The 24,502-nt window shown below is 54.7% G+C and overlaps 1 protein-coding gene across 6 annotated transcripts in view; it reads right to left on the bottom strand.

Moving 5' to 3' along the window:
• LIG1 (DNA ligase 1) overlaps positions 1-24,502 on the bottom strand; it is a 41,959-nt gene that overhangs the window by 2,903 nt on the left and 14,554 nt on the right. For 2 of the 6 annotated variants that reach the window (XM_060129694.1, XM_060129695.1), the window contains exons 4-25: positions 24,248-24,386; positions 22,982-23,108; positions 21,103-21,213; positions 19,286-19,393; positions 17,895-18,011; positions 17,613-17,688; positions 14,721-14,801; positions 14,373-14,429; positions 13,407-13,579; positions 10,358-10,524; positions 9,860-9,936; positions 8,901-8,992; positions 8,569-8,668; positions 7,488-7,573; positions 6,888-7,003; positions 5,807-5,902; positions 3,704-3,814; positions 3,088-3,159; positions 2,519-2,663; positions 2,282-2,364; positions 562-714; positions 397-450 (exon numbers count right to left, since the gene is read on the bottom strand). In XM_060129694.1, coding sequence (XP_059985677.1) covers positions 397-450; positions 562-714; positions 2,282-2,364; positions 2,519-2,663; positions 3,088-3,159; positions 3,704-3,814; positions 5,807-5,902; positions 6,888-7,003; positions 7,488-7,573; positions 8,569-8,668; positions 8,901-8,992; positions 9,860-9,936; positions 10,358-10,524; positions 13,407-13,579; positions 14,373-14,429; positions 14,721-14,801; positions 17,613-17,688; positions 17,895-18,011; positions 19,286-19,393; positions 21,103-21,213; positions 22,982-23,108; positions 24,248-24,386 — 2,341 coding nt within the window. The remainder of the gene's footprint in view (positions 1-396; positions 451-561; positions 715-2,281; positions 2,365-2,518; positions 2,664-3,087; positions 3,160-3,703; positions 3,815-5,806; positions 5,903-6,887; positions 7,004-7,487; positions 7,574-8,568; positions 8,669-8,900; positions 8,993-9,859; positions 9,937-10,357; positions 10,525-13,406; positions 13,580-14,372; positions 14,430-14,720; positions 14,802-17,612; positions 17,689-17,894; positions 18,012-19,285; positions 19,394-21,102; positions 21,214-22,981; positions 23,109-24,247; positions 24,387-24,502) is intronic. The other 4 variants (XM_060129696.1, XM_060129698.1, XM_060129697.1 and 1 more) reach the window with 4 other exon arrangements.

Raw genomic sequence — 24,502 nt, 5'->3', positions numbered from 1 at the left:
CGGGGAGTCAGAGACCTAGAGGGGACGGGGGACCAAGAATGGGACAGACAGGACCAGAGACACCAACACACAGGAAAGCCAGAGCACGCCCCAAATGCCTGGGACCAGGACAGCAAACACCGCGACGACTAGGGGCTCCACTGGCATCCTAAGGGCGAACTCGGGGAACGAGCAACACGCCCTCCCTGAGCCTGTCTCGGGCGCGGCCGAGGCACTGAGCCCGGGGAGACGACGCTCCCTGACCGGAGGCTCTGGCCGGTAGCTGGCAGGGCTGGGACAGGAACTTGGACGTGCTGCACTACTCGGAAGCCAGCTCCGCAGTGCCGGGCCCGCGCCCCGAGCCTCCCGGAGGGCGAGAGCCCCAGGCACACACGGGGGTGGGGCGGGGGGGCTCACCTGGAGGGTCTGGTGATGCTCCTCTAGCTCCTCGTCGCTGAAGCCCGTTCCGAGCTGCGAGGAGGATAGGGGAGTCAGAGGCTCCACGTGCTCCCAGCGTCCGGCCCCCGAGGCTGAGTCACACCCACTCCCTTCCCGCTTCTGCGGCCCCCCAGCTCTCGGCACCTTGCATATGGCCTGCAGTTCCTCGCTCTCCTCGTCGTAGGCGGCCAGCAGGAAGCCCCCGTACCGGCCGGCCCGCTTTCCCCGGCCCAGGTAGGCGCCGATCACCACGAGGTCCAGGGTGTCGCCCACGCCATCCAGGTAGTCCTTCTTCAGCTGGGAGGAGGGAAGGTGGGGGGTGAGGGTGGGACGCTCGGGTGTGGCTCCCACCGCTGGAGCTTAAGCAGAGGCGTGAGGAGGGGCTGGGTGAGAAGACCCATGACAGTCACCGAGAGGAGACTGGACGTGGAACAGGTTTCTAGGCTGCAAGCAAGGGCTGATGAGAAAGAGGGGACTCAAATGCGAAGAGGAGGCAGGATCGAGGGGACAGGTCAGGTGGGGAGACCCCAGGGGTCACCCCAGAACCCCCCTCTGTTCGACATGGAGGCGCATTCCACTCCTTCACACAGAGAACATTTATCCATTCATTCCAAAGACATCAATTAAGTGCCAACTGTGTGCCAGGCAGGAGCCCAGCCGTGGGGATGCAACAGCGAGTATTTCTTGACACTGGCAAGGTTTGTACCTTGCACAGCCGCTTACAGCTTAGTGGGGGCGGGACAGACCATAAACAGCTAAAAAACACACAGGGAGGGATTTCCCTGGTGGTCCAGGGTAAGACTCCGCGCTCCCAATGCAGGGGGCCCAGGTTCGATTCCCGGTCAGGGAACTAGATCCCGCAGGCAGGCCGCAACGAAGATCCCATGTGCCGCAACTAAGACCCGAGCAGCCAAAATAAGTAAGTAAGTATTTAAAAAAACAAACAAACAAAAAAACACACACAGGGAAACCCTGTCCACAGGCTCCGCCAGCTCAGCGCCCGGCTATCTCCCGCTTGGGTCTCCTGGCCCCCTCCTCACTGCTGCCTCTCTGCTCAAGCTCCCATCACCTCTTACCGGACAGCTGCCGTCCGCCTGCCTGCTCCCACTTCTGCCCAGCACCCCCGCACCCGTCCACCACCCACGGAGCGGCCGGAGGACTTGTGCCAAACGACAGTCAGACCAGGTGACTCCCCCTTAAAACCTCCACTGGCTTCCTGAAACCCTCGGAGGAAAACCCAGTTTTACCACCCACTGCTGGGTGATCTGGGACCCACTCTCTGCCCTGACCTCACCTCACGCCTCGATGGTCCTTGACCCCTGCACACACCAAGCTTGTCCTACCCCAGGGCCTCTGCACTTGCTGCCCGCGCCCAACCCCCACCCACATGCTCCACCCCTGATCTTCACATGACCGACCACTTCCTATCATCCATGTCTCGACCCAAACACTGCCTCTGGAAAGGCTTTCCCCAATCACCCGAAGTACTGCAGACCCTCCTTGGCCCCAAGTGGACTTGCTTTCTTCATAGCACTCATCACTCCCTGACTCTATCCCGTTTGCATCCTGGCTGACTTCCTGGCGGAAGGCAAGCTCAGAGGGAACAGAAAGCTCCTTGGGCTCCCTCACCCCCACATCTGGGGTGCCTAGCCGGGCGGTTCTCCACCAGTCCTTGGTGAATTTGCTCGTGTCGACTCACTAGGGGAGCAGAGCCGAGGCTGGCTGCAGTGAGAGGCGGGAGGGACTGAGCAAAGGGCTCTGGGGCTCAAATGGGGTGGATGTGGGGACTGGGCATGGGCCACCCAGCAGGGGCAGGCTTCCGGTCCCCAGCTCAGCAAGAAAGGGGGGCGGGGGCAGGCGGCACCTTGAGCCAGTTGTGCGACCTCTTGGCGATCTCGTAGGTGGCGTCCACATCCAGGGTCTTCACCATCAGCCCCTCGCAGGAGTCTGGGGGACACATGAGAGCCCTGTGAAGCCCCGGCTCACAGCCTCACAACAGACGCAGACAGGGTTCTGGTCCAGTCGTCCAGGGTGGGGCTGGGATGGGTGCAGATCTTGGGGGGTGGGCGATGGGGGCGCAGACCTTGGTGGATGCCCTCACCTTTCACCGATTGCTCCAAGAACTCGGCGATCTGGTCCGTGTCCTTGGTGTCCAGAGAGGTGGCAAAGACAAACTCGCCCTCCGTCTCCACGAAGTTCTCCCGGAGCAGCTGCCGGCGTCGGGAAAGGGGCTCACGTACCAGGGACTGTGGGGCAGGATGAAAGAGATGGGGCATCATCGTGGAAATAAAGAGAAGAAACCCTGACCTCGGGAGAAGCAGGAAGCGGATGGGTCACATGTCATCATGTGGCTTATAGAAATGAGTGCGAAGAGGGGCATTATTTTATATTTTTGCCAATTCTCTAATGTCTGGCTTAACAGAGGCTGGATTCTCACATCTGCTTCTGCATTCGGACGGCTACAAAATGTCGTTCAGGTCGCAGGACAGGAAGAAAATCCCCCTCACACAGATGCTGGGAAAGGGAGGGCCTTACAGTCCACATTTTGAGAACCACTGCCCGAGTGTGGCCTCCGGGCTCAGTGATGAAACTCTAACCGCTGGCTCTCAAGCTCTCTCCCCTCACCTCAAGTCATGCCCCAGCTGACCTGGACACGATGCCAGAACTCACCTCTCCATTGAGGTAGATGAGGTCGAAGGCGTACAGACACACCTGCACCTGGATCTCTGCCGCGTCCACCTCCTGGGTCAGGGCAGGATGGAGACCAGGAGCGGGTGAAGGTGAGACGGGGCCCAGTTGGGTCCCTTCCCATTATGCCCGAGGCAGACACCCCTGTCACCTGCCATCCCCCGCTTCTCCCCAGCCAACAGGCCGCACACCTGTGAGGGCATCAATGCTGCCAGCCACACGCACTGAATTGGGATGGCTCTTGGCTAATCCCAACCACCTCATTCACCACTGCTAGGTATTTGCTCTCCCAGCCTCCCTCGCAGCTAATGGGGGTGACATGACACAACTCTGGCCAATGAGAGTAAAGAAGATTGCTGGGGTGCAGGTTGTGGGGGCTCCTAGAACAGATCTTTCATAATAAAACAGATGTTGGAAAAGAGGCCTTCCCTCCTTCCAACTTGGCATGCTGGGATAAGAATGTGATGGCTGGAGCTGTGGCAGCCACACTGCAAAAGGCTGAGAGAACTACAACCCAACTGATAGCTCTGTCTCTCTGGGATTGCACAGGACTGGGTGGAAGATGAGGGCAGGCGGTGGAGGGGCGGGCAGAGGCTACCTTGCGTTTGCGGGTGGTGAGCACTTGGAATGGCTGGATCTGCTTCTTTTCCCGGTCCCAAGCCACAGCTTCCGCGTCCAGGATGAAGGATGTGACTGATGGGAGTTTAATCTGAAAGGTGAAGAGGGGGACCCAGGACTGGTGAGAAGTGGCGGATGAGGCCAAAAGACAGACGCAGGGAAACAAATATCTTTTTCCTTCTGCAGCTCTGAAGATCCACTGACAAACTGACGTCAACCTTAAAGAGACACATGTGAACACAGACCCCTTCTCTTGTTCCCCACTGAGAGGGGAAAAAAAACTAGGTTTTCTGAGGACTTACTATTTGGTCCCACAAGCTGGAAACCAAGGAGCCTTTGTCATCTTCCTCTTCCTCCCACTTCACACTCAATTACCCCGTGAACTTGTCCGTTTCCGCTCTGAAACTGCTAAGCTGTCCACCTGTCACCACCTTGCTGAGCCCAGTCCAGCCTAAGCCACAGCATCCTACTGGTCTCCCCGCTCCTGCACTGACCCCGTCCAATCCACTCTCCTCACAGCAGCCAGGCTGCTCTTGGCAAACCCCAAATCTGATCCCTTCTCATCCCTGCTAAAAACCACCCCACAGCTCCCCAAAGCTGTGGGACCTCTCCTTGGTCAGCCCGTGGCCCTTCCTCGCCTCACCTGTGCCCCTCAGACTCACGCTCTGTACCCCAATGCACTAGCCTTTCTGTTTCTTGAATGGGCTGTGCCCCTCCAACCACCGGGCCTTTGCACATGCTGTTTACGCTAGAATCTGCACGACTCCAGGGGCACCATTCCCACTGTACCCTGGGCTGTGCTTGGTGATGGCCTTGCTTTCCTGACACCAAATCTAAGTCTTATTCTTTTAAAGGCTCCAATGAATGCTGGACCTTTTCTTCGGCGCCCGATCTCTGAGTGTACTCATAGACGCAGCAGCGGGACTCTGATGGAGATCTGCCTGCCCTGCCGTCTCTGTTAAAGCCCCAGCCTCCAGCACAGGGCTCAGCACAGGGCAGTCGCCCAACAAATACTTGTTGAATGAATGAGCGAAAGAAGCCAGATACAAAAGACCCTGTACTATCACCACGTATCTGGAGCTCTAGCAAAGGCAAAAACGAACCTGTCCCAATGAAAAAGCAGATCAGTGGCTGTTGCCTCAGGAGATGGCTGATGGGGGCGGGGACAGGGGCCAACTTGGCATGGGGCATGGGGAAACACTCTGGAGTGACGAAAACACGGAAACGTTTTACATGCCGATTATGTGGGTGTATGAACTTGTCAAAACTCTTCAAACTCTATCAGAACCTTTTACAAAGCTACACCTTAAGCTGGTTTAAAACAACAGTGCTTGGCATGTACCAGGAACTCCTTTAATGCCTGTGCCGTACGTATACTGTTACTTCTGTCCTGCTGCTTTAGGAAAGATCAAGTTTCCTTATTAATTAGAGAAGGCAGGAGAATGGCTCTCTGACTCCTAAAAAAGGCCCCAAACCGCCCCCTTGAGGGCAGAGACGTCCCCGGCTGCAGGGCCTTCGAGACCCAGCCCTAGTTAGGCTGTGGGGCCAGTCTGCAGGCTGCCTTCACCCTCATCCCAAACCCTCTCCCTGTCAGAGAGCAAGATTCTGGCTTCCCCAGCCTCTGCTGCACCAGAGTGGCCATGGCAACCAGTGCTGGACAAGGACCCCCATGCTGGAGTCAGTCGGGGGTGGTAGGAGGTACCCAGAAAAGCACTACCTTTGTGGGAAGGGACAGAAGCTGGAACCCCTTTCCTGACTGTCTGGAAGCGTGGTGGCTACTTGGAGACCATAGGGGACAGGCACTGGGATGAAATGGAACCAGCCAAGGACAGCAGAGGACAGAGGACCAAGCTGGGTTTGGGAGGACCCTGGTGCTCAGCTGAGCCAGCCTAGGGCCACCCGCCTTCAGATTTGAGAAGAAAATAACATCTGCAGTTGTTCCGTTATTTGCAGCCCAACACACTCCAATCTCCTTCCCATCAACCCCTGCTGTGCTGAGCTGGCCGGGCTGGGCCTTAGTTCCCTGCACCCGTAAGTGCAGCCCCGGCCCCCATGTGAGAGAGAGGCAGCGGCAGGTGCCCACCTTGTGGATGCGGCTGATGATATCAGGGTACCTTCCGGTATTGTCCTCCTGATTCCTGCTGAAGATCTTCACCTCCCCGCCTTCCAAAACGTGGATCTGCCACAGTGGGGGAGCGGAGAGGGACTCAGGGCCGGGTCTGCCCCCAGGAGCCCCTCCTCTCTCTTCACCCCACTTTTATTGGCAGACGGTTCCAGAAGCTCTGGAGGAGGTACTGGTGCAGAGACCTGAGTGAATCCTCTCCTTGGTTCAAACAGCACCTCCCAGCCCTGTGTGTGGAAGTCCCCACCACCTCTGCTTCATCTCCAATCCCTCCCCTCCTCCCCCTGCAAGCACAGGCACTGACCCTGCGTGTATGTGTTGATCTGTCTGGATGTTGTTAGGCCGTAAACATCATTCTGGGTTTTATGATTTTAATTTATTCATTTTACTATGTCTGGGCCACAGTCCTTGAGTAGTGCTACATATGTGCCACCTAACACGTATATTATCCCAAGAAATAGTAGTGTGTGTGTATGACGTAATATATGACTTTAAATATATGTATTTTTTAAAATCACTGTCACTATGGTAACTCATTTTGTTCATTTTCTTCTCGGCACTGTATTTCAAAGATCCATCTGCGTTGTTAAGCATCTACTGAATCCACCGTGTGTAGCCTCAAGGCACCACAGGGTGGCGCCCGCCAAGCTCGCTTATCCATCCCCAGGTGAGGATCAGGGCGGAGCCGGCCCCAACTCCCCCCAGGACAGAAGAGCCACAAGGAGCTTCCTTACAGCCCAGACCAAGGACATCTCCGGCCCTGGGAGGCACCCGTTACATTAATACACCCACCAGCAGGGCACGAGTGCAGCCAACGCTGCTTGAGCTCCCACTGCCGTGGGTCAGGACTGTGACGATATCATCAAAACTGATTCTCAGAGAAGCCAGTCAGGTGGCTATGAGCGCGGATTGCCCGGAGATGGGAACTACAGCCCCGAGAGATGCGCACGACCAGATGGCTTGGAACTCAGGTCTGAGGGACCCCATGGCCCTGCTCGACCGCATGCCCCTTTCTGCAGAAGGGATGTGTCCACCCCCTTACCTGTGCCCTCTGCCCATCGTATTTGTACTCGCAGGTGAAAGCTGCCTCCTCAAAGCGCCTCAGGACCTCGCTGACGCCCCGCGTTGGGTGGGCCAACATTGGTTTCAGGGGGACCCCTGGGGGGGTTGCGATGAGAGTGAGGTCAGGTAGGCGGGGTGGGGGGGCACATTAGGTGACAACCTCAGGATGACGAAGTGATGAGACAGAGGGAACCTGGGTGGCTGAGCCCTGGAGTGCCGCGCAGCCCCTCCCTGGCCTCCTGCCTCCCTCTGGACTCTTACGTACAAGAAAACAAGAGTCTGTCTGCCTGCCTGCCTTGCCTTTTGGGGTATCTCCGGTGTAGCAGCTCTAACACAGAAGCGGGAAGTCCGAGCAGAAAAAGAATGGCTTTTGGCACAGGGGACAGGACTGACTTTGGAGGAGAGGGTCCTGCGGCTTCTGAGACGGGTGCGCTCTGGGCAGCGGGCCCTCCCATGGCCGCCCTGGAGGGCAGAAGCCAAGGCCAGGTGGAGGGAGCGGAGCCGGAAGGCGGCCAGCCCAGCGCCTGGGGCCCAGGGTGAGGCTATAGACCGACTCCAGAGGGGCCCGTGGGGCTGGTACCTGGGCTCAGCCTGCAGTGCTCCGGGAGCCGCTCCACACCGTGCTCCAGCAACACGGGGACGATCCGGTCCAGGTCGGGCACCTCGCTGGGGTGGGGGGTGAGAACAAGGTGGGGCATGTGTTTCTAGAACTCTGCTCTCTGGCTACAAGATCCACCTCTGCCTGCCACCTGGCCCCAGGGCCTACTCCTGCCTATCTCCGACTCCCCTTGTCGCCCTGTTTCTGTCGCAGTCCTCCCTCAGTGTCACTATATATCACTCTGACTCTGTCTGCCTCGAGCCGGGCCCGCCATCGCTCCCGTCTGTCATCGTGAGATGAGCGATTCTCTACCTGGGCCACATGTCACAGCCACTCAAGGATGTGTTCAAAAGTGTTTCTTCAAGGCCAGCCTCCACTTGCAAAGATTCTGATTTAACTAGCCTGGGCAGGCCTGAGAGCGACAGTCTGTAGGTGCCCACGCAGGGGCAGAGTTAAGGCTGCTGCCCTGGCCCCAGAGGCTCTGCAGGGCTTGTCTGTCTTGTGTATCCAGCACCCAAGGGGCCTGGCCCAGAGCAGGTGCCCCGTGGACATTTGTGGAATGGCTCGTTTGCCCTCCTGCCGCTGACACTCCATCTGGGCTGTCACCGTCCCGCTGTGGCCAGCCCTGGGTCGGTAGCTAGCCAGGTCCCTCCATGTGGCTCTCTCTGGAGCCCTCACCATCACTCCACAGACGTCCTCTCCGTGACTGTCACGACCCCTCACTGTGTGTCAGTCACTAGCCCCCATCTGGGGCTCTCGTGGCCTTTCCACATGCGCAGTCCTGTTTGGAACTTGAAAACCTCTTGATACCTCCTCCTCTTCTCTGTGTCTGCATCTCTCCCTGTCCCTGTGTCACTGACCCTTCACTGTTGGCCATCTTCCCGATCTTTGTCACCATCCCTGTGCCCAGCACCAGTCTCGTCTGGATCACCACCCAGTGCTCTGTCACTAGCCCTGTGATGGTCACGGATGCTTGCTGGCTGCTGGCCCCTCGGGCCCTTCCCACCGCCCCCCTCTGGCTCCCCCCACCCCCCTCGCTCTGCCCAGGGCCCCTGGAACTCACCAGAACGTCTGCTTCAGGATCATGCCTTGCTCCTCCAGCCATGTCTTTCTGGCCTCTGCTGTCTTGCCCTTCCCAGCATCCACCACGGCTGGGGGGAATTCTAAGACAAGCCCCAGCAGAAGAGGCTTTGGGATGGGCCCAACCCCGCTCAGCCACCCGAGTCCACGGTGGGTGGTGGCGCCGGGGATGGTGTCCGCAGGGGAGAGAAGCCTGGGGTGGCAGTGGGAGGTGGGAACCACGTGTAGGCGTGGGCGTGGGCATGGACTTCTGACAAGGAGAAGGGCAGCCAGGTTAACTCGAGTGTGGGCACGGGGCCGGCCACGGGGGCTCACCTTGACCTGGCGGGGTGAGGCTCACGGCCTGGGCGAGGGCCGCCAGCACTGACTGCTCTGCCAGCCCGAGGCGCAGCCGTCCACTCAGGGCTCTGGGGAGACAGCAGGTAACGGGGAGTGGGCTTGTCCGTATCTGTCCGACCCCGCCCTCTACCTCTTGCTCCTCTCTCCTCCAGTCTCCCCAACCTCGACCCCCTCCTCAAAACCAGAGCAACCTCCAGAGCCGGAAGTGACCTGAGATCACACAGCCCCGCTTAACAGAGGAGGAAACAGGCCGGCCAGTAACCACCGTGACTGCTGGCAGCGCCTGCGGACAGAACTAGGGGCCTTGCAGGCGTCTCTGCCTCTCTCCTCAGCTGCCCTCTGAGAAACTGGAGTGGCTCAGGGAAGGTGGGGCAGGGCCGGAGCTGGGCCTGGAACTGGTAGGCAGCCTGCCCCGGGGTGCCAGAGTGTGATGGTCAGGAACCTGTCCCCGCCACATGCCTTGCTTTGAGCCAGCAACCTCAGGCAGGAAGCTTCACCTCCCTGTGCCTCCATCTCCCCTTCTGTAAACTGGGGTGAGGCTAACAGGGCCCACCTTCAAGAGCCGCAGGGAGGAAGAAAGCACGTGGCATGGGGCAGGGTACCCAAGAAACACTCCAACGACTATGTCGGACAAATACTTCAAGGATGGCTACCACTTGGCTACCTTGCTTACCGTCCCCACTCAGGCCAAGGCAGACATCACTAATCAAGCGCGGCACTCTTCACCCACGAGCCCCCACCCTTTTCCAGGCAGTGCTACTGAGAAGAGGAGCCAGCTGTGAAAGGAAACCTATGTTCCCATCCCGCCCCCTCAGGGCCCAGGCTCCTCTCTCACGCTGTTCTCATCCAAGGGCGGTCGGGGCACTAGCAGTGATACAGCTGCCAGTCCCTCTCCACCTTCACCTCTCCCCACCCTCACAGGCCCCCATACTCACCTGGCGATGAATCGTGCTTCTGAGTGGCGGCAGGCCACAAAGAGGCCTTTGATGACATCCATCTTCTTGGCTGTGGACTGAAGATATGGGGGAAGGGCAGTCAGTGCCTGGGGTGAAGGGAGGAGAGGGGAGCACACCTCCCCACCAACCATGCTGCCTGGGGAGCTGCCACTCTTGGAATACCTGCCCCCCATCCCCCCCTCGCTCCCCCATCCTACGGCCACGCGCTCACAGCGCGGTGAAAAGCTCGCTCTCTTCTTGCCTCCCACCCTAGCTTTGCTCAGCACATGTTTATGGAGCCGTGTCCCACGGCCGGCACTAGATCAGGGCTAGACTCTCAGGAAGAGGTTCCCTCGGTCTTGAGAGCAGCAGAAGGAAAGGAAGCTCTGATCCCACAAGCAGGACCAAGGCGATCCAGCCCTGAACAGTCTAACCAGAGCCTTTTGGGTCCCCAGGGGCAAAGGGTCTGGAGAGGGGGTGAGCCGCCTGCCCACTCACAGCGCTGCCGGCCAGCTGCGCGATGTCCCGGAACTTGGTGAAGACGCCGGAGGCGGTGAGGGCGGGTGGGGGCAGCATGAGCCTCTGGGTGCTGCGGCTGCTCTCGGCCACCAGCCCCACGTCGCCCTTCTCGGCCGCCTCGGCCCGGACCGACTCGAGCTGCCGGCCTTGGGGGGCAGAGAGAGAGGGTGCTGAGGGCAAGGAGAGGTGTGGCCACACGGCTCCCGGCTCCAGGCAGCCTGGATGATGAACCCGTCTACACCAGAGGGCATGTCTGGGGTGGTGTCATCAGTGTGTAGACGGGACTTAAAGCCTTGGGGTGGAATGCGATCACCAGGGGAGCAAGTGTAGACGGATAAGGCGGCCAAGGGACCCTCTGCCTGTCCTCCAGTCGCTCACTAACATCCTCCGGCAGAGCCCAGTGGGCCTTTGCTTGTTTTCTGTCACCTTATCCTTTTGAAGTCATCAATTTAAATACAGTGGAGGTGCTCTGGCCTTACTTATTGTCTAGGCTGGGTCCCATGGACACCCCTTGCTGTAAGAGTTGGCGGCTGGACCCCTATGTTCATAGCAGCACTAGTCACAATAACTAAAACATGGAAACAACCTGAATGTCCATCAACAGATGAAGGGATAAAGACGTGGCACATACATACAGTGGGGTACTACTCAACCATATAAAAAGAACGAAATAGTGCCCTTTGCAGCAACGTGGATGCAGCTAGTGAAGTCAGACAGAGAAAGACAAATACCATATGATATCACCTATACGCGGAATCTAAAATATGACACACATGAACTTATCTACGAAACAGAAACAGACTGACACAGAGAACAGACTTGTGGTTGCCAAGGGCAGTGGGTGGGGGTAGGGAAGGAGTGGGAGTTTGGGATTAGCAGACGCAAACTATTATATATGGGATGGATAAACAACAAGGTCCTACTGTGTAGCACAGGGAACTATATTCAATATCCTGTGATAAACCATAATGGAAAAGAATAGGAAAGAGAATGTATATATATTGGGTTGGCCAAAAAGTTTGTTTGGTTAGTGAATACATTGTTCAAGAAAGCTGTTGGTGAAAATGAAAAATGTGTCTTTTATTTTTACTTAAATCCGAACGAACTTTTTGGCCAACCTAACATATGTATAACTGAACTGAGTCACTTTGCTGTACAGCGGAAATTCACACAACATTGTAAATCAACTCTACTGCAATAAAATACATTCTAAAAAGAGCAGGAGGCTGGGAAGGTGGAGGCAAGTTATCACAACAGCTCTGCCTAGCCGTTCTCAACCTATCAGAACCACAGGCCCTTCCCAGGACAGGCATTTTGTGTCACTCCTCTCTACTCCGGAAGAAATGCAGAGATGACACAACTTACCCACACGTATCAGGTCAGCACAATGCCCCAACTCATGTACGAAGGCAACAGAGGGAAAGCAATTCACAATGAAAAAGCACGCATTTCAATCTCTGGCCGCTTGGCCAGAGATTTTTTTTTTTTTTTTTTTTTTTGACAACGACCTACACTTATCTATTCCATAGCATCGCCGATACGCAAAATACAAAGCAGGTTCTGGTGTCTGGATCCACGCCAACTCACTTCCAAAACAATTATATTCCAAAGCTTTATCTGGAAGCCATGAGGACATGACCGAGTTGCCAGGCCCCATGCCTGTAAGTGCTATCGCCTGACCAACTCTCCACACCCCTTGGGCCAGGCAGCCGAGGGGGGCCTGAGGAGACACGTGTGAGTGTGAACACGGAAGGGCGGAAACCGCCTCGGCCCCTCGGTCCCGTCTGGCAGCGAGGCCGGGCGGCACTGGCTGCCGCCTACTCTCCACTCCTCGCTATGTAAGGAGGAGAAATCCTTCTTCCTTTGCGCCAGCGTGGCTGGGTTTTGTGTTACTGGCAGAGGGAAGTATCCTAGTGGACACAGTCTGCAGCGGGTCTGGTGCGATGTCAGCACCTAATGAATGTGTCTTGATCTCGAGAACGCGTGGGAGGGTTCTGATCTCAGCTCCTCTGGTTCTGACGACCCCATGACTCTCTTCCATTCCCGGTCAATCTTCCTCAGGCACCTTGTCCTCTCACGAAACCCTCAAACCTCTTCTTCCTTAAGCACTGGTGCCGCGCAAGGTGTGACTCAAAGCCCTGCCCCTCTCCTCCCCAGAGACCCTCTCCCTGGGCACGAGAACTGGCCAGCACGTAACCAGGCCTCCAAAGTTCAGGGCTCCCAGATCCTGCTCTGTGACCCAGATCTCCTGAGCTTTGTTTCCTCGATTGTTGGGTGGCCCACAGATACAGGTTGGTCCCAAGCTGAATTTAGTAACTTCCCCTGGACCGGCCTGCCCCTCAAGGTGTCCTGACCCGGTGGTGGGTCCATCATGATGGACCCGGGGGTATTCTTCTCACCTCCTCCATCCCTGACCCCTGCAGGCAGTTCCCTCCTGGGCCCCGTCTCCCTTCTCTTGCCCTCTCCTCTGCTGCCCACAGCTCCCCTGGACCTCTGCCCCACTTCCTCCCCGGCCTCCTGGTTTCCTGTCCATCCTCCATACGGGCCCAGAACTAACCCTGCCCTTTGCCTGCTCAGGACCTTTTCACAGCTCCCTGACACCGTCACAATAAACACGGAGCATTCCAGGCCCTTGGTGGGCAGGAGACCCCATCCACATGGCCAGCCAGCCTCTCCTAAGCACCGAGGGCTCGGCCCTTGGAGGCTGCCGGCCCCGCCCACACCCTGCTCTTTCCTCATCTCCCCTCGTGACTCTGCTGGTCAAAGCCCAGCTACTTCCACAAGCCCCAGCCCTCAGTCCCGGCCCCGTCCTGCTCTGGGCCTGCAGCACCTCCTCCCACCCCGACTGGGTCTCAGGGCAGACCTGGTCCTGCTCTCCCCCCGCACCCCGCTCGCTGCCCTCGCTCTCCCCGTCTCTCCACCTTCCCAGTCCCCCTCCATCGTCTCCCAGGTGCTCCCGGCCTCTCCACTCCCTCCCTCGAAGCTCCCCCCACCACCGCTGGGGCTTCCACCACAGCGCCCCCCTCACCTGTGGCCTGGGCCACCGCCTTGAGGAGGATGCCGTCGCCAATGCCGAGCTCCAGGCCCTGCTGGGGCGGCCCCAGGCGGTTGAGGCTGAGGTAGAGGACGGGGAGGAGGTCAGCAGGTGTCAGGGCCGCCACGGAGCGCAGGAGGTTGCTCAGTGTCTCCACCATCCGGAGCCTGCAGGAAGGGACGGGGCGGGGGGATGTGTGTGACCACCTGGCGTTTCAGGACCAATGTGGGGCGGCGGTGGCGGGATAAAAGGAATCCGGGAACAGAGACGAGGAGAGGGCTCACGACCAGTGCCCGGTGTGTGACCCGAGCCACAGGCACCGTCACAGGCTGCTGGGGGGAAAAGGAATTCCATTTGACCGTCGTCTGTAGAGAAGTAACAGCTGACGCATATGGACTGTTTTCTAGGTGCAGGCACTGGTGTGAAGCCCTCTGCATCCTCTAACTCCCTGAACTCTCACAGCTCCCCTGAGCTAGATATTATTCGATTTTACAGGCAAAGGAATGGAGGCGTGGAAAGATCGTGTAACTTGCCCAAGGTCACAGAGCTAGTATCAGACTGAGATGGGGTTCTCGCTACAAACAAGACCTGGATTTCCTCTAACGTCGAGGCATGTCAGTCAGGTGGCGGCTACTTCTGACTACCTAGGCTAGACTCCGTTCCTGCCACCAGGAGGTGGGGGCTGTTTCCTCACGCCAGGGGTCTCGGCTCACCCTCACATCTTGCTCTGACCCACAGATGAGGCAGAAATGATGGCTGGGCCTCCTGAGCCTGGGCCTCCAGAGGGCCTGCAGCCACTCCTGTGGCCATGCCCGTGGCCTGTGGTCTCGTGTGTCAGGGTGAAGCTGAGCGAGGAGAGGTGAAAAGGATTAAGCAGCTGGAGGCACAGAGGCTGCCAGAGAGACAGAGCCCGAAGGGCCTTCACCCAGCGGCCCCGGCCAGGCCGGCCTGGGTAATTACCGTGCAGAAACCTCTTCGATCTTCTCAAACGTCCGGGCCACAGCCAGGTAAGGGACTCTGCGGGAGGAAAAGAGAAAGCAAGAGCTGTGCGTACACCCACGCTGCCCCTCCAGCCACCTTCCTCCCCACACCTCCCTGGGGACAGCCTTGCTAAATCCCCAGATGCACGCAACCCCGCCCAGCCACTGCCTGGGGCTTTCTCTCCGTCCCCTTCAGAGCTGCCGATGGTCCCCCCAAAACACGGAGGGGAGAGATTTGCCAGTTTTCTCCCACTGAAGCCTCCGGAGACAGGGCCTCCCGCAGTGCCAGGGACTGGAGAAGGACAGTCTGGGGAGGGCCAAGCCTCACCTCTGGCCCACCTTCCAGCAAGCATCTTCGACGGGATGGTAGTTGTTCTTGGCAGGATTGTAGCTGGATGGGTCCAGGTGTCTGCGGAGGGAAAAGGGAGACTGTAGGGTAGATGCCTGGGTCGAAGGGAAGTCATTCCTCCCGCTAATAGTTATTGAGCACCTACTAAGTGCCAGGTACTATTCCAGGCACAAGGGCACAGAAGAGAATGAAAACAAGTTTGCTAACCTGGAGCTCACATTCCAGAGGGAGAGTCAGGGGGAAAAGACAAAAAAACGTTAAGTGAATAAATCATTTTAGATAAAAAATATTTTAGAAAACCAAGTAGGGGGAGGAATCACGATGGTAGGTGCTACTTCAGAGGCCGGTAGGGGAAGGCCAGAGGAGATGTTTGGGCAGAATGATGTGAGGAGTGAGCAGTGTGGGTACCAGAGAGAAGAGCATTCCAAGTGGGGGGAACAGTGAGTGCAAAGGCCCTGCGGCAGACACACGCCTGGCATGTTTGAAGAAAAGAAAAGGGGTCAGCGTGGCTGGAGTGGAGCAGCGTGATCTGAATGCTTTTCAAAGTCCACTCCAAGAGGCAAGGACCTCCCCCGGCCTCTCGGCCAATCCCTCCCTCACACTCTGGCTGGAACAGCAGGAGGAGGGTACAGTCCCTGGGTGCCACAAAGAGCCAGGCACCGTGTTAAGAGCACTACATCTGCTAGCAATCAGCCCTGTGGGCAGGGACTCTTCTACCCTCCATATCCAGATAAGGAAACTGGGCACAGAGTGGTTAAGTAGCTCACTTGAGGTCACACAGCTAGTAAGCAGCACAGTTCCAGAGACTGTTCTAAACCTCTACATTATACATGCCTCTAGAAATGCCTCATACTGACCCCAATAGAGCCACCGCAGTCATTTGGGTTAAAATCCCTGCTCCATCACTGACCAGCTGTGTCGTGGTGAGGAAGCAGCTTCCCTCTCTGAACCACAGTGTCTCCATCTATACGATGGAGTCACCAGGAGTCCCTACCCTGACACGTTGTCATGAGGTTAAGGAAGAAATTATGGTGAGGGTTCCCACTCCTTGGTGCACTCTGTGGGGAGCATTTTTAGAACAACACTGACTCCCCAGCCTCAGGCCTATTTCTCTACCGAATGTGGGGGGACAGAAGGGCGAGGGAGAAGACTTCAGATTTTTTTCAGCTCTTCAGCTGATCCTGATGCACAGACAGGGCTGAAGATGGCTGAGCTGGACAGAGCATGCTCAGTGAGCTGTAAGGACTCAGCGTTTGGTAAGTGGTAGCCCTCCTGGTCCTTCCTATCATTACAATGAGAGACGGCGGAGCGCGGTGGGTAAGAAGTTCTACAGCCACACTGCCTGGTTCAAATCCCAGCTCCACCATACACCCCGTCTGCGACCTCAGCAAGGCAATCAAAATTAGTAACAATAACAATAACAACAATAGTAATAGCAGCCACAGCTTGCTGAGCTTGCGTATGGCCAGGCCCGAGTCTAAATGCTCCAAACCCTCAGGAGGAAACTGGCCCAGAAAGGCTAAGCCACTTGGCCAAGGTCACACAGCTGACAAAGGTAGAGCTGGGATTTCTAACCTCTCCACAATACTGTCCTGCCTCCAAGCCTCACTTTTCTCACCTGTGAAATGGGGATATCAACAGAAACGACGCACAAAGTCGCTGTGAGGCTTCGATGCATTAGGATATGGAAGGCACACTGCCTGCTGCCTGGCACACCGTTAACAGTGGATAAGAGAGTGTGTTTTTGCCACTGATAAGCCCCCATTTTAAAAGCAAGGAAATTGGAGGCCCTGAAAGTTTGTCTCCTGGAGGCAGCCATCAGCAATCAGACTGGGAATATGGCATAAGCAAAACCATCACAGGGCGTCCCTGGTGGCGCAGGGGCTGAGAATCCGCCTGCCAACGCAGGGGACACGGGCTCAAGCCCTGGTCCAGGAAGATCCCACATGCCGCGGAGCAACTAAGCCCGTGCGCCACAACTACTGAACCTGTGCTCTAGAGCCCGTGAGACACAACTACTGAGCCCGCGTGCCACAACTACTGAAGCCCGCGCGCCTAGAGCCTGTGCTTCGCAACAAGAGAAGCCACCGCAATAGAAGCCCGCACACCGCAATGAAGAGTAGCCCCCGCTCGCCGCAACTAGAGAAAGCCCACACGCAGCAACACAGACCCAGTGCAGCCAAAACTAAATATTAATTAATTAATTAATTAAAAACAAAACAGAAAACGATCATAGTATCACATGAAATAAAAATCAGGACATAAAACTTCATGTCAGACAATGATTTTGTTAGAGAAACTTATTTATAAACAACCTAAACATGGACACAGGCCCAGAAGGCAAGATGGGGCAGTGCTGAAAAAGAGGCCAGGCTTAGGAACCAAGTGGACCCAGGTTTCAGGCCTGGCCCTACCCCCGCCTCCCTGTGTGACCCAGGGAAGATGACCTAACTTCTCTGGGCTACTAGTCTCAATGTCTGTGCAATGGCTAAAATACCTGCTTCCTCTGCAGGACTACTGCAGAGATGAAGTAAAAAGGCGTAACAGAAACCTTTAGCACCAGATCTGACACATAGTAGGCGTCCAAGAACAGGAGCCGGCCGTTCCTACAGTGCAGTCACATGCTGAAATGGGGCCATTTAATCTCAGTAATCAGGTCTCAACTGGGGTACAAAATTGCCATTAAGAATCCCCCCCAAATTTTTATTAGAATAATTAAACCCTAATCACAAAATTTTAAGGCTGAAAGAATGTTTGGTGACTACCGGTCTCATTTTCGGAGGCCTACCTACAATCAGGTCAGAGAGATCTTGGACTCACTGCCTTATTCTGTTTAATCTGCTGTCATCTCTACAACAGATCCTGACTCACCCCTTGGTCTCGTCCTTTCTCAGAGCGCTGGGTCCCTCTTCTTTTGCTTCTTGTTTGATCGCTGGCTTCCGGGGAGCTGGGAATGAAGCAGGGAAATGGTGGGTCCTTTCTCCTTCTGACAGCCCCTGCCTGCCAACCACTCTCCAGCCAGCATTGCGAGAGGCGAGTTACACTTTCTAACCAAGTTAGACTTTCTAACCCACGGGAAGGCCGTACTTTCTGGAGAAAGATCCACCCGCCTCTCCCCGGTGCAACCCTGCAAGGTGAGGGGGAGAAACTCACAGAAGAAACTGCTGAGCGTCTTGGGAGCTTTGGGGGGAGGCTTAGCCTGGCCGTCCTCCTGTGGTCCCTGCTTCACGGCCACCTTGGGCTCTGAAACGCTTTCTGTTGGGGGCTTTGCTTTGAAAGCGAGAGAGGTCAGATGGTGATGCAAACTATTTTTTTTTAACCTCAAGGTCATTCTGAGCCTGAAGATGGAAGACATAATCAATTCTGCCCCTTTCCTTTCCACAGTTTCATTTTGGAGCCTCTCAGGCCTGATGCTTTAGGACTAACTAGTGGAATTCTAGCATCTGGCCTGAGATTGGAGACTTACGGATGGTGGGAAAAAAATCTCGGTACGATAAGAAGAAAATATTCCCACTTCTGCAGGTGCAGAAAATCAGATACGATCCTGCATCCTAAAAATATCCCCACAGCGTTCTTTCTGCCATGGAAGTCTTCTGGACACCTCCCTGCAGGAGCTGTTCTATGGCCTGGAGGGTAACTTTAACCTCTAAAATCTTGTAACTCACCCTGGTTATCTAACTTAAAAAAATTATTGCTCGGGACTTCCCTGGTGGTCCAGTGGTTAGGATTCTGCACTTCTATCGCAGGAGGAGCAGGTTCGATCCCTGGTTGGGGAACTAAGATCCCACATACCGTGTGGTGTGGCCAAAAAAATTTTTTTTAATTAAAAAATTTTTTAATTATTGCTCAATTAATAACATACAGTGCCTACAATTTCTGAAAGATTTTTTTTTTTTTTTGCGGTACACGGGCCTCTCACTGTTGTGGTCTCTCCCGTTGCGGAACACAGGCTCCGGATGCACAGGCTCAGCGGCCATGGCTCACGGGCCCAGCCGCTCCGCGGCATGTGGGATCTTCCCGGACCGGGGCATGAACCCGCGTCCCCTGCATCGGCAGGTGGACTCTCAACCACTGCGCCACCAGGGAAGCCCTCTAAAAGATATTTTGTTGGAGGATGACTGGCTCTTTTTTCCCTCACATGCACAGAGGAAAAATAACAATAAAAATAATAATAGCAGACTTCCCTGATGGTCCAGTGGTTAAGACTCTGCACTCCCAACTCAGGGGACCCGGGTTCGATCCCTGGTCAGGGAACTAAACTAGATCCTGCATGATGCAACTAAAAGATCCTGCACTCGGCAATGAAGATCCTGCATGCCACAACTAAGACCCAGCGCAGCCAAATAAATAAATAAATATTAAAAAAAAATAATAATAGCAATAGAACCTATAATTTCCCCTAGAATTTGCATTTAGACAACACACTGGAGAATCTTATTTAAGTCTTATCTCATCTGAGCCTTAAATTAACTGTCCTCCAAAGACATCTGACCCCCAAAACCAGAGAGGTGGGGCTTCAGGGAGGAAGAGGACCAGAAACTCACTGGAGGTCTTCAGGGGCTCAGGGGGTGACCTGGGCTGGTCCCCTTCTTCTGCTTCCTTCTTGTTGCCCCCTTCAGGCTCTGTGAGGCTTTCTGTCGGTGTCTCTAATTCTGAGGACCGATTAAAAAAAAAGCCAGATGGCAAAAAGTCACTATGACCACTCCCCACAAAGGGCATTTCGATTCCCAAGACACTGTGCCCCCGTTTTTTCTTCGCTGTGCTGACTGAACATCTGTGAAGTGACGAGAGGTGTGAGAGCCCGCTCCTGGTCAGCCCTGAACCAGGCAGGGCCCTTGAGGGAAACCAACCCCGATGCTCACCTGGGCAGCTAAGAAACAGAGAGGGCCAGTCTTTTCTTATAAACCATTATTTTAGAATTATTCACTGCAAAATAGAACTGGAAAGGGTTCAAAATGCCAACAGTGACTTGTTAGAGATAAAAATAAAGGCGTTTTTTTTTTAAGCTGACTGGAAAAAAAAAAATCCACCTCCAGGGTAATAATAAAAACTGCATCAACTAACTTGGGAAAAATCTGCCTCAGTGGAAAGAAGCCCCACCTCACCCCCCAAAATCCCCAGACACAGACAATGGCTAAAATTGCATGATTTATAGTAAAATTTGTTACTGACTAAAAATTGCCAACTGGAAATCAAATCTCCACCAAACTCAGATCTTCCCTGGGAAAGATAAACCTAATAAGGACCTTTTATTAAACAAACACATTGACAGTGGCAAAGGCTACGACTATTATAATCTCGTACAGGCCCCAAATGATCAATGGATCAGGTCTTTATGGTTGTGTTTCCCACGGAGGACATTTTACATTTTCAAGGGAAATTGGTGACATCTGCTGGACACCGTATGACCTACTAGCTCAGGGTATTTTGCTTGTCAGTATTAGATCACATTCTTGGCAATTCCTGACGTTAGCTTTCTGCAAGGCTGGGTACTCACTGGTGGTGTGATAAAAACCAAGTACTGCACAAAAATCACCAAGGAAAGTGGCAGTGTTCAACTGGATTCCAAAGTCTGAGCAATTGTGCAGTGCCCAGGAGACATCACAATTAGTAACTAATTATGATTACTTAACAGCGAAATTAAATACTATTTTTCCTTTCAACGTTATATGTATTATTTTCTCAAATGCCCAAGTTGCTAGAACATAAATAAATAGTTGTTCAGACATAACAACTTAACAAACCGAACAGTAAAGGTATTGGCCTTGAGGCACCGTGAAAAAGTTGCTAAGGCACCATGGGCCCTGGAAGTTTGCGAATCTCTCTGCTTTCTGGTAAGATTTACAACAAAAAACAAACCATTTAGAGGAAAATATATTCCATATGAGAAACATAAAAATAGAAGAGAAAAATGAGAAGCTGCATATGAATTCGTACTGAATTAAGATGGCCAAACGAATGTATTCCAGAATGTTTTCATGACAAAATTCCCCGGGTGGGGCTGTGGGATTCTGATGGACTCGTGTGGATTCTTGGACAGAGGTGTCAAATCAGTGGGGTCCTCACAGCCTGCCCTCTCAGACAGGCCCCCGCCCCTCCAGATCACACTTGCGCACGCACGCACACACACACACACACACGCAGTCAGTCCCACAGGCCCCTGCCCCTCCAGATCACACTTTCTCTCTCTCTCTCTCTCTCTCTCTCACACACACACACACACACACACACACGCACGCAGTCAGTCCCACAGGCCCCTGCCCCTCCAGATCACACTTTCTCTCTCTCTCTCTCTCTCTCTCTCTTTCTCTCTCTCACACACACACACACAAAGAGTCAGTCCCCAACCCCAGGGCCTTACCTTCTTCCTCCTCCTCCTCCTTCTTCCTCTTCTTCTTGGTTCCTCCGTCCTCGTCCTTGCCCTGCTCTTGCAGGACATCCTGAAATGTCCGTTTGGAAAGCTGCTTCCGGGCTGGGAAGGCAAAGGGCTCAGTGTGGCCTCCTTGCCGGCCCGCCTGCCCCACCCCGGTGAGCTCAGACCCCGCGATGATGGGGCCCTGAGAAGGCTCTGGGCCCCTGCCCTCCTCCGCCTGCCCACAGCCACGGCTGCCGTGCAGGCCGCTCCTGCTTCCTGGCTGTGTGACCCCGAGCAGGTTCCTTCATCTTAGGAGCCAACAGCCACCCTCCTCTCTGCCTCACCTCTCACCACACACTATCCTCAAACCCTTCCTGCTCCCCAAATTACACCTTATTGCCCAGAGACGCCGAGGTGGATGGGATTCCCCCGTGTGCCGTGCTGTTCCCACCTGGAGGCCTTTGCACGGGCTGTCCTGGCTGCAACCCTTCCCAACCGCCCATTCTCAGCACAGCCAACCCTAACTCATCTTCCAAGACTCAGGCCAGATGGCGCCTCCTCGGGCCCTCAATCCAGAGCTCCCCTAGCATCCGGCGTTACCACTATTCTTCCTTATACCAGCACCACCAGTGGAAATATGCAGTGAGCCACGTACATCATCTTTAACTTTCTAGTGGCTACACTGAGAAAAGGAAAAAGAACCAGGAGAATTGTTTGAACAATATCGTTTACTTAACCCAATAAATCCAAAATATGATGATTCCAACATGTTTTGAATATTAAAAGAAATGAGTAACATTCCTTTTTCTATGCTAAGTCTTCAAAATCCGATGCACTTAAAAGCACATCTCAATTGGGCACTAAATTTTCATCAGAAATACTCGATGTGTTTAGATTTCATGGAATTTACCGTTGAGAAAGTAGCGTCACATATCCGAGTTGATCAAATTATTGCAAGGCTTCAATAATTGAAACTAGAGTCAGCTTTCCAATTTAAATTGAATTAAAGTAGCATTAAAAATTCAGTTCCTCTACTGTACAGCACAGGGAACTCTACTCAATACTCTGTAATGACCTACACAGGAAAAGAGTCTAAAAACGGGTGAATATACGTATATGTATAACTGACTCACTTTGCTGTACAGCAGAAACTAACAATACTGTAAATCAATTATACTCCAATAAAAATTTAAAAAAATTTTAGTTCCTCAATCACCACAGTTCAGGATCTCAGCAGGCCGTATCACCCTGCGTCATGTGGAGGGTCTCTCCCCGTCCCTCCCCTGTGTAAAAATCTTCCCAACCCCCCTGGCGACAGAGGCGCCGCTCCTCAGACGGGCTTTCCATGGACCTTCTCTAGTCTCATTGCTCGTTGTCCCCAACCCCACGCTCTGAGCACCAACACACCTACCATCAGTGCCCCCAAAGCCTTTTCCCCTCCTCAGTCCCTGCTCACTCCTCTTCTGTCCCTCAGGGCTCAGCTTGGTTAAGCTCTCTCCTAGAAGTCTCCCTTGAGTCAGGGGCCCTCCCCTGGGCTCCCACAGTGAGCTGTGTGGCCTCCAGCACTGCACACATCACAGTGACAATAACCAGCATTTACTGAGCGCTTACTGTAGGCTGGGCCCAGTTCCAGGCCCTTACACGTATTCACTTTTAATCCTCCCAACATCTCTGGGTGGGAGGTACTGTAATTATCAGTCGTTTTAGGGATAAAGCCCAGAGAAGGGAAGTCATTTGCCCAAGGTCACACAGCCAGTGGACGGTGGAGCCGTGCTCTTAACCACAACGCTAAAATCGGGGCTGTCACGAGGATGCCTGAATGATGCAGAAATCCAAGTGTGGACAAAGACAGGCAACTGAAAGCGCGAGGCCAGGGGGTCCTTACCCGTGCGACGCTTCGGGATCCCTGACGGGGAGACGACCGTGGGAGAGGTGCTAGAGTGGGAAGGGCTGCTCTCAGGCGGTGTGCCAGGACTGGGAGGGGAGACTTGTGGGGAATCTGGAGCACGCTTCTGGAAGGGGAGAGAAAGAGCAATTCCTGAGTGAGAGGAGGAAGGAGGGAGCACCCAGCTACGTCATTTTCCAAGCACTTGAGAGTACAGAGGGACTCAGCCCCACTTAGGCCTCATCCCCTCTTACCTGGGCCATCCCTCCACCATCCTGCGTAGTTTCATGGTCCCAGACTGTCCCTATTATGGACCCCAATAACAATTCTTTTTTTTCTAAAGTAACAGAATCTTTGATTTTTAGCTAGGCGTAATACGGTCCAACTAAAAACTATACTTCCCAGGATCCCTTGCAGCTAGGTGTGCTCAGGAGCCCGAGGACTACACTTCCCAGCCTCCTTTACATCTAGGTGTGGTCAGAAGCCCCAGGTCTACACAATGCAATGTAAGGATATACAGGTCCACTGGTTCAAATAACATTCACCTAAAGGCAAGTGGAGTGCCCTGCTCTTCCCACTGGCTGAATGTGGGCTTTCACTTGGACAAGGGCATCTAGGGATGGCAAGCAACAGTATAGAAGCACCCTGGGGCAGAGTTAGCTGAGGAAAAGACGAAGATGACAAGGAAGAAGCGGCTTCTGAGGGGCCTTGGAGGCTCTGTAAGAACCAGCTTTGGCCTGAGCTGGCAACGCCAGGGGGTTTGAGCAGGGGGGAGACAGGAGCTCACTTCACCATTGACAGACTGAGAAGTGCTGCACTTCAGACGTTATCCTCAGAGCAGCCAACAGGCATGAAATGACTTAAATGAGAGGAGCAAGTGAGCCGATGCACTTGAAGATAGAAAGCCCTCCCACAACAGGAGAGACTGGACGGATTTCCGAGCCCTTCCTCTGTAGCAGGCATTCTTCTCTGATCCGTATGTGAATCGACTCACTGCACCTTCACGGCCACCCTACGAGGCGAGGGCTATCTATCGGGAGCTGCTCGTGCCAGCTGAGGCTGCCCAGGCGCCCTAGGCCAGGGAGCCGAGCCCAGCAGCCCGGCAGAGGCGGGGTTAGGAGCAGAGACCAGGCAGGACCACTCAACTCCTCCCCCGCTGGGGCATCATCTCCAGAATTCTCCTGAGCAGCCACTGCTCTCAGCTCCAAAGGCCACTGGGAATGATGGTTTCTTCTGGTAAATGTGGGCAGGCTGCTGGGGCCCTACCTGGATTTTGGGGGGCTTGGGGGCTTCCTCCTCCTCGTCCTCCCCTTCGCTGCCCAGGACCCGGGCCATCTTCCTCCCTGGCCTCTTCACTGGAGAGTCGCCCTCAGGTACCACTCTATTCCGCTCCTTCAGCGCCACCCTGGAGGATGAGAAAATGGAGGTTTTATTCCAGCAGGTAGAGTGGGGACGCTACTCCCAAATTCTCCAGCCCCTTCATTATGTTTCATTCCCCTCCTTGCCTTTCAAGCATTCAAT

Source organism: Lagenorhynchus albirostris, chromosome 19, assembly GCF_949774975.1.
Source record: "Lagenorhynchus albirostris chromosome 19, mLagAlb1.1, whole genome shotgun sequence".
NCBI classification, from domain to species: domain Eukaryota; kingdom Metazoa; phylum Chordata; class Mammalia; order Artiodactyla; family Delphinidae; genus Lagenorhynchus; species Lagenorhynchus albirostris.
The sequence above is the reverse complement of the archived record's forward strand: the minus strand, read 5'-3'. Positions and strand labels throughout refer to the sequence as shown.